The 17,584-nt window shown below is 39.7% G+C and overlaps 1 protein-coding gene across 1 annotated transcript; it reads left to right on the forward strand.

Annotated features, from left to right (window-relative positions):
• Positions 1-12,670: 12,670 nt before the first annotated feature.
• Positions 12,671-14,101, forward strand: LOC129765829 (uncharacterized). Its single transcript, XM_055766265.1, has one exon. The coding sequence runs from the start codon at positions 12,671-12,673 to the stop codon at positions 14,099-14,101; it is 1,431 nt and encodes a 476-aa protein (XP_055622240.1).
• Positions 14,102-17,584: the final 3,483 nt, after the last annotated feature.

A 17,584-nucleotide genomic window follows, 5' to 3' on the forward strand; every position in this document is an offset into this window, starting at 1 on the left:
TTCGTTTGCTTGATTAATTCTCGAGTAATGCAGAAATTTGTGTTTTATTTGTTTGGCAGCCCCCCCTTAAAGAGGGGGGTGGAGAGTCTTACCATCATAGAAACATTTATTGCACCCTTAAACCTCAATAAGCACAATTTGGTTTCATCTGCTTGATTAATTCTCGAGTAATGCAGAAATTTGTGTTTCATTTGTATGATTGATAGCCCCCATCCTCCTGAGAGGGGTGTGAAGAGTCTAACCATCATAGGAACATTTATTGTACTCTAAAACCTCCACATGCCAAATTTGGTTTCATTTGCTTGATTAATTCTTAATTGTATGGCAGCCACCATTTAGAGAGGGGGGGGGGGGGGTAGAGAAATTTGTGTTTAATTTGTATGGCAGCCCCCACATATATATATATATATATATATATATATATATATATATTGATTTTTCAATGATGTTATGACTTTTTCTAAATTCATGTATTGATCAATATTATAAATGATTTCGGTCTCCTACTTCCCATTTTTCTGATATACATATGTGGTATACCTATCTATACCGACCGGTCAAAATGATCGGTCGTGATTTTTTATGTTTTCAATACCAAAATTGCTTAGAAACTACGTCAATCTGCCACTACGGTGCCAACTAATCAACATTTCCGGAGCGATTACTGCTTCTAAACCACAAAATTTGGAATTTTTAGAATTTTTTAATATATTGTGATGCAATTTCATTTTCTCATACGGTAGAAATAGGTGCGATTAAAATTAGTGTAGTTGAAATACTCACAATAAAGGGTGTGTCACATCAAATTGCATCACGGAAAAAACGCTGTAGAAATTCGCCCAGTAGACCGATCCTTTTGAAAACCTTCCTCTTTACCCCGTCCATAAGGTTCTGTACAACGTCAAGTTGTAGTTTTTTTTTTGAACAGAAATCCATTTTCTCTTGAAGTCCGCCTCCGATTTGACAACTTTTGGGTTCTTCCGGAGGGCCTGCTTCATAATCGCCCAATATTTCTCTATTGGGCGAAGCTACGGCGCATTGGGCGGGTTCATTTCCTTTGGCACGAAGGTGACCCCGTTGGCTTCGTACCACTCCAACACGTCCTTTGAATAGTGGCACGAAGCGAGATCCGGCCAGAAGATGGTCGGGCCCTCGTGCTGCTTCAATAGTGGTAGTAAGCGCTTCTGTAGGCACTCCTTAAAGTAAACCTGCCCGTTTACCGTGCCGGTCATCACGAAGGGGGCGCTCCGCTTTCCGCAAGAGCAGATCGCTTGCCACATCATGTACTTTTTGGAAAACTTGGATAGTTTCTGCTTGCGAATCTCCTCCGGAACGCTGAATTTGTCCTCTGCGGAGAAGAACAACAGGCCCGGCTGCTGACGAAAGTCCGCTTTGACGTAGGTTTCGTCGTCCATTACCAGGCAATGCGGCTTCGTCAGCATTTCGGTGTACAGCTTCCGGGCTCGCGTCTTCCCCACCATGTTTTGCCTTTCGTCGCGGTTAGGAGCCTTCTGAACCTTGTATGTACGCAGGCCCTCCCGCTGCTTGGTCCGCTGGACGAATGAACTTGACAAATTCAGTTTATTGGCGACATCCCGAACTTCTCGGATCACGTCTAAACTGCTTAACTACGCGCTTGTGACCTTTTTCACTGACGGAGCATCCATTTTTGGCGTTCTTCACCTTCCGGTCGATGGTTAGGTTCTCGTAGTATCGTTTTAGTACTCTGCTGACCGTGGATTGGACGATTCCCAGCATCTTACCGATGTCCCGATGTGACAACTCCGGATTCTCGAAATGAGTGCGCAGGATTAATTCACGACGCTCTTTTTCGTTCGACGACATTTTTTTTCCATTTTTTTTTACGTCGTGGCCGAAAATCCAAATCATTCGTCTCTACCGGCACTATCAACAAAGATGTCTACGAGAAGGAATGTCTCCAGGAGCGGTTGCTAGTATTCAAGCCATAAGAAGCCACGACTCTCCAGCGTTGTGCCCTCTTGTCTCCAGATTTGGCCTCTTGTCACTATGCAAAATCCATCCTGGAATGGTATAATGCACATGAGGTTAAATATATGCCAAAACAGCAAATCCACTGAACTGTCTAGAACTTCGTCCAGTGGAAAAGTACTGGGCTCTGATTAAGCGAAAACTATTCGAAACTAAGAAAGCGAATGACATTAACGATTTCAAGAGGAGATGGAAAAGCGTCGTCGCCAGCATATCTGAGGATACTGTACGGAACCTAATGCCAAATGTTCCCAAGAAAGTTCGTGAATTTTACAGACAACGTAATTAACATCGAAGTAAGCTTTCCTTGTTTTAGATATAAGTCTATTTTACTGAAATAAACAATCGGTTTTGTTGTATTACGTGAATTTTTGTTTTACTTTACCCACAAACGCATGAAAACGAAAGTTACGAATCGTTCATTTCACGCATAGCATTTTGTCACTTTGGTACAGTGTGCGATGAAGTTTTACTCTAATTTACTCCAAACTTTGATCGATCGGCCAGAAAAAACTGCTGAACGTATCAATATGAAATATTCACAGGATTTTAGGGGGTACACTATGCTAAAAAAATTATCTGTTAATATTCAAATTTACTGCAATATTGGCCAAATTATAGAAGATTTTCTAAAACACAATAAAAAACGTAAACACTTTTTTTAATCGATGCAAAATATTAAAATAACTTTTTCTCGTCAAAGCAACGTTAATTTGTTAAAAAAGTTATTCACATTCACCAAATGTAAGTTATATACAAAATTTATTGGAGTTTTCAAAACTACCTCTCCGTTTGCGGTAAGATAATTATTTATTTAATTATTTATCATCAAAGATGAAGGGGTAACTTTTCATTCAAACAAAAATATCTTTGTATGGAAAGGTTCTACATGAGCATTCTAGCAGTCAAATGAAAGCTGTTTAACAAGGTTAATTGGATTTGATTTTGAGTTGGTTAGCAAAAAATAGTGTTAGTCTACAAAATGTTTGAAAAAACGGAAAGAAATAGAATTTTTATTTCTTCCCGATATTTTTGTACACTACATCTACATACACTCAGATAAAAATGTGTTCATAGCATATTCCAAAACATGAAAATTTAAGCTTCAAAATGATATGCATCCCATCTTCATACGTTGATTTTTCACCAAGTTACCGCATTTCAAAAATCACTTTGCGCTTTGCACTCGGTTTCTCCAACTTTTTGGTCAAGTGTATTTCTAAATAAAATTACATCTCACCGTCGCCCACCCTCGACAGCCAGTCGAACACCAGATGCTATCCCTGGTCATTATGTACAGCGCGTGCGGCAACCCTCGGTTGCGACAATGATACCTCATATCCATATCCCTAACCTGACCCGTCCCACAAAAATTGTTGTCCTTTTAACCTCGAGTAAACCGCAAGTATTCGGTCGAATCCTATTAAACATAGCGATTAGTTGGAACTTTGTATAAACAAACCTTGAATTAGCGGCTCCGCAAAGCTTATGCGATTGAGCCTTACAAATAAATGAATTGGAAAAAAAATAACAAATTAAAATACTATATTTTATGCAAATAGATGCCTAATCCTAATTTTTTAAGTACATGATAAATATACTTAAAAAATTAGGATGAAATATATTTTATTCTCTGTAATTTTTTTTAATTATATTTTGACGCCTAAACATCACACCGGTCAAAATGACCGGTTTGGTAGAAATAGGTATATAACAACTGTCGATAGTTCTAGTGTTAAATAGAGGGAGGGATAGCACACTTCAGTCGAAAATTGTCGGGTTGAAAGCCGAAACATGAGCATAGCGTTGCCTTGAGGGTACACGGGGCCAATAATATTTGCTAACTGGGGTCTTTGCTTTGGATCATTGCCTTCAATTCATCCTGTTACGAGCAGCACTTTTGTTTATATCTGTATTTTAGAGACTGTCACCTGTTTGCTAGTTTGAGCAGTACTTGTTGAAATTTGACGAATAGTTGCTTGTTAGAAGTTACAAAATTGAAAACCAATACCATTAGTACGAAATTCTCCCCTGAATTTAATTTATCAACAACACAAGTCAACGAGAAACTAAAAGTTTCATTGAAATGATTCAAATATATTTTCTGTGTCGGTATTCATTTGTGTCACTGCGTATCACTGTAATGACGAAGAAGTTCACTAGCTGCAGAGCATCAGAATGATTTACTATCAACCGAAATTCGATACAAACCGCTTCCAGCAAACAATGCACACAATTATTATTCGTGCATTGTTTATACAGCCCAAAATCGAGTATTAACTCATGAAACGTACAATCAATTTGTGAGCGCATGAGCGTTGTTAATCACTGATAATTTGTTATGCTTCGGTAGTTAATTTATTACTGTCTCTCTCTCTCTCTCCTGTTGTCAGTGCACTATACTGCCGTTCTACGCATGGTTGTCCCATGTTCCAAAATCAACAACTGAGAAAAACGCAATCAATGTTTTCTAGCATATTTGTCTACCAGAAGCTTTAAGCATTTCAGTTTGGTAATACACCGGGTTTTTTATGAGCAGTAAACTGTTTTTTTTTATTTAAATCGTTTATTTTTACAGGCTCAGTTACATAGGTTTAAAGGAGCCGAACTCCTTACTGTATTGTTACTAGTATATATACATTTTTCCTTAATTCTAATGTTAATAATATAGGAAACCGATTACTCGCGGTCAACTCGAGTTTAGAAGGGTGGCATATTTTCTTCAGGAAAAGGAGGGGATATGAGGATATGTTGACAATGATCACACTCACACTCTCAATCACACTCATCACACTCAATTCTTAAACCTATCTTATATCTAATATGTATTTACATTTCATCTTATTCTTAAGAAGGGATCCGATCTCTCACAAAGGAAAAGGAAAAGGAAAAACTAAGGGTATAAGGACAATCACACACGAAGATCGATAGCTTTAAGGAATACATATATTTGGGACATGTAATCAAGGTCTAACCGAGCCAACACGTCTCTCACCGGCACATTGGGCTGCCTTCCTCTAGCCCGACGAGAGTTTTCTAAATTCGATCTGGCAACAAGATACTCCTCGCACGACCAAACAACGTGTTCGATGTCGTGGTAACCTTGGCCACAAGCACAGATATTGCCATCGGCAAGATTAAAACGAAAGAGTAGCGCGTCTAACGAACAGTGATTGGACATGAGTCGGGAGAAGGTGCGAATAAAGTCCCGACTCAAGTCCAGACTTTTGAACCATGGTTTGAGGCTAACCTTAGGGATAATCGAGTGGAGCCACCGGCCCAATTCATCTTCGTTCCATTTGCGTTGCCAGTTAACTATGGTATTTTTGCGGACTAAAGAATAAAATTCATTGAAGGCGATTTGACGCTGATAAATATCGCCTTCAATTGCACCTACCTTTGCTAATGAGTCAGCCCTCTCATTACCCAGAATTGAGCAATGTGAAGGGACCCAGACAAAGGTAATGACATAACAGCGTCTGGATAAAGCACTCAAAATTTCTCGTATTCTCTCAAGGAAGTACGGCGAGTGCTTTTCCGGCCTCACTGAACGGATAGAACGGATAGGCCAGAGCTAAGACTATCCGTTACAATGTAATAGTGTTCAACAGGTCGTGAGGCGACGCTGTCCAGCGCCCAATGAATTGCTGCCAATTCAGCAATATACACTGAGCAAGGATTCTGAAGACTGTGTGAGGTGCTAAAAAATTCGTTGAACACTCCAAATCCTGTGGACTCATTCATAGAGGACCCATCAGTAAAGTATATAGTATCACAATTGATATCCCCATACTTTGCATCGAAGATCGTTGGAACGATCCTCGATCGAAGATAATCTGATGTTCCATGGATATCCTGCTTCATGGACAGATCAAAATGCACAGAGGAATTGCTGTAGTCAGGAAAACAAACACGGTTGGGAATATACGAAGAAGGATTAACCTGCATGGAGACGAATTCATGATATGAGCTCATGAATCCAGAATGAAAATTTAGCTCGATCAGCTGCTCAAAATTTCCGATCACCAATGGGTTCATAACCTTACACCGGATGAGGAACCGAAGAGATAATAAATTGAAGCGATCTTTTAGTGGGAGTAGGCCTGCCAAAACCTCGAGACTCATGGTATGCGTTGAGGGCATACATCCCAACGCGATACAGAGACAAAGATACTGAATTCGCTCGAGTTTAATGAGGTGTGTTTTGGCAGCTGATTGAAAACAGAAACTGCCATACTCCATCACTGAGAGAATAGTTGTTCGATACAACATTATAAGATCTTCGGGATGGGCTCCCCACCAGGTGCCGGTAATTGTACGGAGAAAGTTTATTCTTTGTTGACATTTTTTACTCAGACACCTAATATGGGCCCTCCAAGTACATTTAGAGTCGAACCAGACCCCAAGATACTTGAATGACATAGCATGAGTGATCGGTTTACCCAAAAGTTGAAGCTTTGGTTTTGCTGGTTTATGCTTCCTAGAAAAAACCACCATCTCTGTTTTCTCCGTGGAGAATTCGATCCCTAGCCCAATGGCCCAGGTTGAAAAATTGTTCAATGTATCTTGTAAGGGTCCTTGCAGGTCGGATTCGTTTGATCCTACGACAGACACCACTCCATCATCTGCAAGTTGTCTTAGGCTGCAATTTTGTGTAAGGCAATTGTCAATGTCGCTTACGTAGAAGTTGTACAAAAGGGGGCTTAAACATGAGCCCTGGGGGAGTCCCATGTAAGAGACCCGACTTACTGCCGAATCTCCGTGAGAAAAGTTCAAATGTTTCTCACAAAGCAAGTTATATAACATATTATTCAATAGAGGCGGCAGACCCCGAGATTGTAATTTGTCTGACAAAACCTCTATTGAAACAGAATCGAAGGCCCCCTTTATGTCCAAGAATACTGAAGCCATTTGTTTTTTTTCGGCGTAAGCCATTTGAATTTCTGAAGAAAGCAACGCAAGACAATCATTCGTCCCCTTGCCCCTGCGGAACCCATATTGTGTATCTGAGAGTAGGCCATTCGTTTCAACCCATCGATCAAGGCGAAACAAGATCATTTTCTCCAACAATTTCCGTATACAAGACAGCATTGCTATTGGGCGGTACGAATTGAAGTCGGACGCGGGTTTTCCGGGTTTTTGAATAGCTATAACTCGTACTTGTCTCCAATCATCTGGAACAATATTATGCTCCAGAAACCGATTGAATAAGTTCAACAAGCGATGTTTCGCCACATCAGGGAGATTTTTCAGCAAGTTGAACTTAATTCTATCCGATCCCGGAGCAGAATTGTTACATGAAAGGAGAGCAAGAGAGAATTCTACCATCGAAAACTCGGAATCAAGATCGCACGTATCTTGTGAAATATCTCGAATAATTCTTTGCACTGGAGCGGAATCGGGACAAACCTTTCGTGCAAAATTTAAAATCCATCGATGTGAATATTCCTCGCTTTCATTGGATGAAGAGCGATTTCTCATGTTTCGAGCCACTTTCCATAATTTTTTCATTGACGTTTCTCGTGATAAACCTCCCACGAAATTTCGCCAGTAAGCACGTTTTTTCCCTTTGATCAAGTTTTTAAATTGATTTTCAAGGTCCAAATACGTTTGAAAATTCTCAATGGTTCCACGTTTCCGAAAAGCTTTAAATGCATTCGATTTATCTCCATAAAGCTTGGAACACTGGCCATCCCACCATGGATTGGGAGGAGTAAACTGTTGTTGAACGAAATATGATTTGAAATGATTCTCTCCCTTGAATCAAGCAAGCTTGATTATGGTTTAAAAATATACGGTGGAACAGTTATGCCTAGAACAACATGAGACAATTGAGCTTGATGTTGTTTTTTTGAAAAGCTAGGAACAAACAATTTTTTTTGGAAGACTAGGCATGAAAACATTATGAAGAAAAGTGAAAACTGGAAAAAAATAACATGGGACAACTATGCGTAGAACGGCAGTATACGTTCCCCAACATATTTGCACGGATTAAAAATGAAATTGATCAACTCGAAGGAAATCGTTCGGAGATCATGTACACTACAACTGACAGGTTTAGCGACTAATTCCACCAAATCTTGAGAAAGGCAGGATACGTTCGATGACGAAATCAAAGATACAAGATGAACCGAACACGATCTGGTATCATCAGTATTATTCGATTTAAATCCATTGCACTTTCACAGTCGGGGGTTAGCAACACGCAACATGTTTCTCAGTAACAGCAACCAGACCAGACTACATATATTTGTGAACATGGTGCGTGTAAAATTGTCAGTATCCTGCCGACATCGATATTGAGATGCACTCTGGCTTCCAATGCAACCGACATGTTCCGTGTTAGTGTCACTTTCGATTCACTCATTTTCAGAGCATCCTGATGGTTGTTTCATTTGGGAATGTGAAAAACGGAAAAAACGCTGGCTGTTGAACACGTTTTTATCAATATCGGTGAAGCATTCAAATTTTTTTCTGGTAGTTCTTATAATGGCCATGTTTGCACAGGTGACGTAAAAACCAACACCATCAGTGTTAGGAAAACGCATTTTGATTGTTTTTTGTCCAGTTAAAGGATATTGTCGATCTAAAGAGGACCTGGAGATTTTGTTAATCAAAACATATTTGTTTCATCTGAAAATTTCATTTGTAGTAGCATTGTACCACTGCGACCATTAGTTTGATGTATTGTAGTGCACACCAATTTGCTATGTATGCAGTGTCAGTTCGTTCCATCACTTAGGGAATAAGTGATAGTCGCACCAGGACTTTGCATATCCTCCCACGGAGGTGTGACTTCCTTTATGAAGTTCCTTACCTTCCTTTATGAAGTTCCTTACCTTACGAGACCAAATCTCGTTAGGCATAAGAATGCCCTTTCCACGAATCCGCAGTCTTCGCAGAATTAGTGTACTGCATTGACACAGCTTCGAAATTGCAGAAACGACAGTTATCATTTGCCAGTTTTCCGATTTTTTAAGGTGATACCTGCTCGGACATGTCCGGTCAATGACCGGTTAATGTACTTAAATCTGTCTTATTCAAGCTGAGTAGGTTGCGTGTTATTCTGTTACAAGGTGTAATTAATAATTTGGATTGTCTTGGTGTTGATAGAGCCCTCCAGTTGGCTTTAATCGTTGACATTTCCCAGGTTTTGAGCTCACATTTCATGCGTGATGTAGATAATCCACAAAATAGCTCAGGCCCGACGAATTTATTTGAAGATCCTACTCTTGCTAAGAGATCGGCCTTTTCATTACCTTCAATACCGCAGAGGGTTGTGTCCTATTCATCCGAATACCATTCACCCGAAACCATTTACCTGAAACACATTTACCCGAATGTAACACATACCCAAATGACATTCACCCGAATGTAACAAATACCCGAATGCAACATATACCCGAATCGACATTTACCTGAATGCAACAAATATCCGATTGTAACAAATACCCGAATGCGACATTTACCCGAATACAACATTTACCTGAATGGAATGTTTACTCGAATGAGAAGGGAAGATTCCGACAAATCAGATTGTGAGTCTCGTCGAATCTTCTGTTGATAAATAGGATTAAATAAAAAAAAACAACATGAAAAAGCAACAAAAATACGAAGTGAAATAAGAAATAGTAATGAGGAAATTTGGAAATGATTTAGAAGACTTCGCGGTGTAATTTTCAAAAATTAGTATAGGCACAATTGACATTGTTCCGTTCTAAACGGAAGAATTAAAATATACATTGTAAGGTTTTAGCAGTAAGGTTCCTCGGTAACATTTGTAGCGCAAACGTGGCAACATTGCTTTCCTCATTAACCGATGGTAGCATATCGAATAGGTTGCGAAAGCTATATAAGCGAGTTAGTACATACGTAAGAGTTGAGTTTTATTCCAACCTTTGTAAAGACAACAACAATTAAATAAATTTGAAACAAGTCCGAACAGTGTCATTCATTTCCGACCAAGATTGTAGATCCACACAAGAACCCCACCCGTGGTAATTCTGTGTGGACACCTACATTCGCCAAGGTCTATGGAATTCCATACATACCAAATACAGTCCACCGTACAATTGTCCGAGCCCGAACATTGGTCCGAACGAGCCGGATATGGATTACTGAGTGCGATTCCCGTCAACATGTGAAAAAGTTCCCGAAAAGAAGAAAACCGAAAAGTGCGCCAAAGAAGCCGTGCACAAACGAGCTTCACGGAAGACGAGTGAAATCAATTGATGATGCCAATCCAACATTCACCGAAAAAGACGAACCAAAACGAAGGAGAATCTGAAATTTTCCGAGGATTTCCCGACGAACCCGATAGGAACAAATCAATCATGGACAACATTGCTGCCGATGCGAAAACCATTTCGCAACTGAACCCGCTTTTTCGACTACGTAGACAGACACTTCTGATAATTACACGTATCAAATCGATCATCGACAATGCCGATATTCCAGTTACCCTGGCGCAGCTGAGAGTGTATGCGCGAAAACTCCAATCATTATATGACGAGTTCTCCGGCTTCCACAATCAAATTTTGGCCATCATTCCTGATGAGGAAATCGAAAATCAAGAAGCAGAATGTCAGCGGTTTGAAGACATTTATGACTTGACATCTACTATCATCGAGCATTCGCTTATGCAAAACAACGTAGCAGACATTGTTATCATCCATCAGCAACCATTAAAAGCTCCAATTCCAACGTTTGATGGAGACTTACAAAATGGCCGAAGTTTAAAGCCATGTTTTTAGATGTGATGGCCCAATCCTGAGATACGGATGCGATTAAGTTGTATCATCTTGACAAGGCGTTGATTGGATCAGCTGCTGGCGTATTGGACTCCAAAACAATAAATGAAGGAAACTATACGAAAGCATGGAACATCCTTACGGAACGCTATGAAAATCGGAGAGTGATTATCGAAACACATATTCGTGGTCTTCTACAACTGCAAAAGATGTCTACAGAATCGAACATTGAATTACGCAAACTGGTCGACGAATGCAATAACCACGTGGAGAGTCTAGAATACATGGAACAAGAGTTACTAGGCATGTCCGAGCTGATAATAATTTACCTACTGACAGCAGCACTCGATAAGACGACCCGGAAACATTGGGAGCAAACCTTGAAACCCGGTCAACTACCGAAATATAAGACGACGATCGAATTTTTAAAATCTCAGTGTCAAGTATTAGAGCGATGTCAAGCTGCTTTTTCCTTGCCAATCCCAAAACCGTTTGTTTCTAAATCAGGAACTCAAATTAAAATAAACAACCAACGAACGCATGCTGCAGTATCCGACAAAAATTACACAAATGAAAAATGTGATTTTTGTGCTGCACTTCACCGGAACTATCAGTGCGATAAACTGAACGCGTTATCGAGTGCAGAAAAAATGAATAAGATCAAATCAACCGGAGTTTGCTTTAATTGTCTACGCAAAGGACATATTTCAAAGAATTGTCCATCGTCGAAAACATGTCGCATATGCAAAAAACGACATCATACGCAGTTGCATGAAGACGTTAGTCCGATGCAAAATTCCGAGACTATCAGAAACGAAAAAATAACGGTAAGAAACCAGCCCACCAACGATAAACCGTCAACAAGCAACGAGAACCAAATGTCAGTATCTACATGTTCCTGTAATAGTGCCCGTGTATCGAAGACAGTACTACTATTGACAGCTGTTGTGCTGGTCACCGACAAGAATGGAAGACAGCATTCCTGTAGAGCTCTTTTAGATAGCGGTTCGCAAGTGAACTTCGTTAGTGAAAGATTTGCCAACGTACTGGAAATTCCGAAGCAGCGAGTTAACATAGCCATTGCTGGTATTAGCAGCCTGAAGACAACCGCCCACGAGAAGATTATTGTAAAGTTCCAATCTCAGTACAGCAATTTCCAAGCATCATTGGAATGTTTGATCACTCGAAAGGTGACAGGAAAAATCCCTTCAATGGACATTGATGTTACGGACTGGAATATTCCCAGTGGAATTCAACTTGCAGATCCCATGTTTTACAAATCGAACACAATAGATATTCTGATTGGAGCCGAATTGTTTTTCAAATTATTGAAGCCGAACCAGTTAGTGTTGGAAGACGGACTTCCCGAATTGCGTGATTCCCACCTCGGTTGGATCGTAACAGGTTCAATCAGTGCCGATAACAACGTGCAGTATTCACAGATCGCCTCTATACAGTCGATTGAGGACTCGATCGAGAAGTTTTAGCAAATCGAAGAGCTACAGGACGATCCGAAACCAACTACCGATGAACAACGATGTGAGGAACATTTTTCCGTTACACATTCCCGCGACGAAACCGGAAGATTCGTAGTGAGACTTCCATTCAAGGACAATGTAAACGAATTAATTAGTTGCAGAGAATTGGCCCTGAAACCCTGTAAGGAAGTGGACGAAACCAAAGATAAGCGACCACTTAATCCGTATTTCATGCCACATCATGCTGTGCTCCGTCCCGACAGTTCTACTACAAAATGTAGAGTGGTGTTTGATGCCAGTGCCAAACCATCATCTAGTGACCTTTCACTCAACGATGTCCTTTTGGTAGGACCAGTCGTGCAAAATGAATAACTGGCAATCATCTTGAAGTTCCGGAAACATAAATATGTGTTTACGGGCGATATTACGAAAATGTACCGACAGATTCGTGTGCATCCTAATGACACTCATTACCAGAGAATTTTTTGGCGAGAAAATTCTTCCGACCCAGTAAAGGTATTGGAGCTGACAACAATAACGTATGGTACTGCCTCTGCACCGTTTCAAGCCACTAGATGTCTGATACAGCTTGCAAAAGAAGAAGAATCGAATTTTCCCATAGCATCCAATATCATTCGCAAGGACTGTTATGTTGACGACGTGATATCTGGAGCAGATACATTCGAAGAAGCTAACGAAGCTATCAATCAACTGAGAAGAATGCTAGCGAAAGGTGGTTTTCCAATTTGCAAGTGGTGCTCCAATTCAACACAACTATTGCACAATTGTCCTATTGAAGAACAAGAAACGCTGAAGCCCTGGAAAGACCGATCCATCAATAGTGTGACTAAAATACTTGGTCTGACGTGGAACCCGTTATCCGACGAACTGCTGATTGCTGGTGAGTTAGAACATATTGAAGATCAAAAACGACGAACTACGAAACGACGAATATACTCCGAGGTAGCAAAGCTGTATGATCCATTGGGATTATATTCCCCAACAGTTGTGTTAGCTAAACTACTCGTGCAACAGCTTTGGAAATGTAAGATCGGCTGGGACGATTCAGTCGAAGAATCATTCGTTCAACAGTGGTGCAATATAAAACAAACTCTTCCTCATCTTAAGAAAATAACGATTCCTCGTCAAGTGACATACAACGGAGCTATTGATTTTGAGTTGCATGGCTTTGCAGACGCCTCCAATTTAGCTTATGGCGCATGTGTATACGTGCGAAGTTTGTTTCCCGATGGCTCAGCAACGTGTCGACTGTTGAGTTCAAAATCGAAGGTCGCCCCGCTACACGAATTGACGATTCCACGCAAGGAATTGTGCGCCGCGTTACTGCTGACACGACTGGTGAAGAAGATTATTGATGCTGTAGAAATGAACTTTTCTCAGATAATGTTGTGGACTGACAGCCAAATTGTACTTGCTTGGCTGAAGAAAAATCCCGACCGATTGCAAACCTTCGTCAAAAATCGCGTGATGGAAATCCGCAATGGTTCGGGAGAGTATCAATGGAACTATGTGAAATCGTGTGATAACCCAGCAGATGTGGTGTCCCGAGGCCAACTACCAACGATCCTTGCACAGAAAGACATGTGGAGGAATGGTCCCAATTTCCTTACCACATCAACCATCATTTTTGAAACACTGAACGACGTCCCGGAAGAAGATTTACCTGAAATGAAACCAGTGATCATGAGTCATTCAGCAACAATATTGGAATTGCTTCCGGTATTTAGCAAGTACAGTTGTTTCCGAAAGCTGCAAAGAGTGATCGGTTGGATTTTACGATTCAAAAATAACTGTCATCAAAAGAACAATCATATCATTCAACGCCATTTGACAGTAGCATAAATTCGAGAGTCAACGACAACAATCATACGAGTGATTCAGCATATAGAGTTTGGAGATGAAATTCGGCGTCTCAAGTCTGGTCTCCAATGCAAGATTCTTGGCCCTCTCAATCCAATTTATGCCAACAATTTACTACGTGTGGGTGGAAGGCTGAAAAACTCCAATTTAAAGAATGAATCAAAACATCAACTCATCCTTCCGAACAAGAACATTGTGACTGCACTAATAATTAGAACAATGCACAACGAACTTCTGCACATTGGAGTTTCAGGGTTGGTATCAGCAACTCGACAGCGCTTCTGGATTATCAACGTTCGTTCAACGGTAAGACAAATCATAAGAAGCTGCGTGAAATGTTTCAGAACTAATCCAACTGGTGTTTCTCAATTAATGGGACACTTGCCGAAACAAAGAGTATCACCTGCCCCTCCGTTCAATATCACTGGTGTAGACTACGCCGGTCCTGTTATGGTAAAGCAAGGAAAGTATAGACCCAAGATTGTGAAAGCGTACATCTCAGTTTTTGTTTGTATGGCGACAAAGGCCATCCATCTAGAGCTGGTATCAGATCTCACGACAGAGGCATTTATTGCAGCCCTTCAGCGCTTCGTAGGACGAAGAGGAATGGTGTCAGAGCTGCATTCTGACAACGGTTCGAATTTTCGAAGTGCTTCCACCGAGCTTCACAAATTGTTTCGCTTGTTACAGGATCAAAATGAAGTCAACCAAATAGAGAAGTTTTGCCTGAAACGAGAAATGGAATGGCACTTCATTCCGCCAGACGCTCCCGAATTCGGTGGCCTCTGGGAGGCAGCCGTAAAAAGCACAAAGACACACCTGAAGCGAGTTCTTGGAAATGCTTTGTTAACATTCGAAGAAATGGCTACTATTCTATGCGAAATTGAAGCTATCCTTAATTCAAGACCACTATTTGCTATCTCTAACGACCCAACGGATCCGGAAGTTATCACGCCAGCACATTTTCTCATAGGTAGGCAGTTAACAGCTGTACCAGAACCATCATACACAAATGAAAAAATTGGTCGACTCAACCGTTGGCAGCACATTCAACTGATGCGCCAACATTTTTGGAATGCTTGGTCAAATGACTATCTCAACAGCCTACAACTTCGTAAGAAAAATTGGATCACTTCAGAAAACATACAACCAGGAATGATAGTGCTTTTACAAGATAAGAATCGTCCACCACTTCAGTGGAAGTTGGGTCGAATAGTAGCAGTTCATCCTGGATCTGATAACTTAATTCGCGTTGTGGATGTCTGCAGTGGAGGTACAAGTTATCGCCGTCCCATCACCAAACTTTCAGTTTTGCCCATTGAAGTCAATCAACGCGAACCGGAGAGCAGTGAAACATAACGTCTCACTCGGGGGGAGTATGTTCCGTTCTAAACGGAAGAATTAAAATATACATTGTAAGGTTTTAGCAGTAAGGTTCCTCGGTAACATTTGTAGCGCAAACGTGGCAACATTGCTTTCCTCATTAACCGATGGTAGCATATCGAATAGGTTGCGAAAGCTATATAAGCGAGTTAGTACAGACGTAAGAGTTGAGTTTTATTCCAACCTTTGTAAAGACAACAACAATTAAATAAATTTGAAACAAGTCCGAACAGTGTCATTTATTTCCGACCAAGATTGTAGATCCACACAAGAACCCCACCCGTGGTAATTCTGTGTGGACACCTACATTCGCCAAGGTCTATGGAATTCCATACATACCAAATACAGTCCACCGTACAATTGCCCGAGCCCGAACAGACATGCCGTCTTCATTCCTTTCCGTGTTGATCTTTAAGGCCCTGAGATCATTCAAAAATGAGCATGGATTATGGATTATTTCGAAAATTAAGCAGGTAATTTTACCAAAATATAAGCATAAATGCTATGACAATACACAATGGGTCCAGGAGATGCATTTAAGTGGAAATTAGCATTTAGAGCTACGCAGTTATTCTCTAGACAAAAACTATCTTAGACAAAGTTGTTAGTCATGATAGAGCGCTCGTTTTCATGTTGTCAAAAATAGGGTGACCAAAATTGTCGATGAAATAAAAAATCTAACTTTCTTATCTTTATAGATAGAGGCAAACATAGTTCGACAATGTTGTAGCTCCAATTATTTGAGACATCTTTGTAGAACAAAGTTTTTCTCTATCTCTAGAAATTACCGATATAGCGCCTTTTTTTAAGTTACGTTAGGGTCACAATGAAAAAAAAACTGTTTCAAATTATATTTCAAATTTTACATGCAAACTGTCTTCGAAAGACTTTAAGAGCTCGCTAATACAAACATTTTTCGATGCAGAATTTGTCAGTATCTCAACTTTACTCAAAGTTATTGATATTTCTTCCCAAAAAAACATGCTCTTTTTATTTGTTTGTCATTCTTTCTGGACCAAAGGTAAATAAATTTTATTGGGAACATTTAAAAGAGCATATTTCACTCTACATGATGTGTGATTTTAAAAATTTAATTATTTTTTGTGTTTGTGAAAATTAAAAACGAAATCATGAGTTTTTGGGTAGAAAACCATCAATCACTTTGAGTAGGATTAAGATATAGACCAGTTCTGCATCGCAAAATGTTGGTATCGATAAGCTCTAAAAGTTGTACGAAGACAGTTTTGATGTAGAATTTGAAATATAAAAGTTAAAGCTGAAAAAACACGTTTTTTCATGGTCACCCTAATGCAATTAAAAAAAAAGCGTTAAATCGATTATTTTAAAAGATAGAAAAAAGCTTTGTTCTACAAAGTTGTTTAAAATAACGGGGGCTACAACATTGTTGAACTATGTTTATCTCTACCTATAAAGATAAGAAAGTTAGATTTTTTATTTCATCGACATATGTAACTACTTTGTTCAAGACAGTTTTTGTCTAAGCACATATTATATAGAGTTAAATCTGTTCTTTCAAATTCCGTCAACAAACAATTTTTATGTTTGGGAAATGGAAAGAGCGTGTTTTTTGGGAAGAAATATCAATAACTTTGAGTAAAGTAGAGATATTGACAAGTTCTGCATCGAAAAATGTTTGTATTGGTAAGCTCTAAAAGTCTTTAGAAAACAGTTTGCATGTAAAATTTTAAATATACGTTTTTTTTATGGTGACCCTAACGTAACTTAGAAAAAAGGCGCTGTTTCGGTTGTTCCAAGAGATAGAGAAAAACTTTGTTCTACAAAGATGTCTCAAATAATTGGAGCTACAACATTGTCGAACTATGTTTGCCTCTATCTATGAAGATAAGAAAGTTAGATTTTTTATTTCATCGACAATTTTGGTCACCCTATTTTTGACAACATAAAAACAAGCGATCTATCATGAGTAACAACTTTGTTTAAGACAGTCAAGCTCTAAATGCTAATTTCCACTTAAATGCATCTCCTGGACCATTGTGCAATGTGAATAGAATTGATAAAAACGTATTTACCACCGCAGCGCAATGTACAGGGTTTTCCATT

The sequence above is a fragment of the Toxorhynchites rutilus genome, chromosome 2, assembly GCF_029784135.1.
Source record: "Toxorhynchites rutilus septentrionalis strain SRP chromosome 2, ASM2978413v1, whole genome shotgun sequence".
Taxonomy (NCBI): domain Eukaryota; kingdom Metazoa; phylum Arthropoda; class Insecta; order Diptera; family Culicidae; genus Toxorhynchites; species Toxorhynchites rutilus.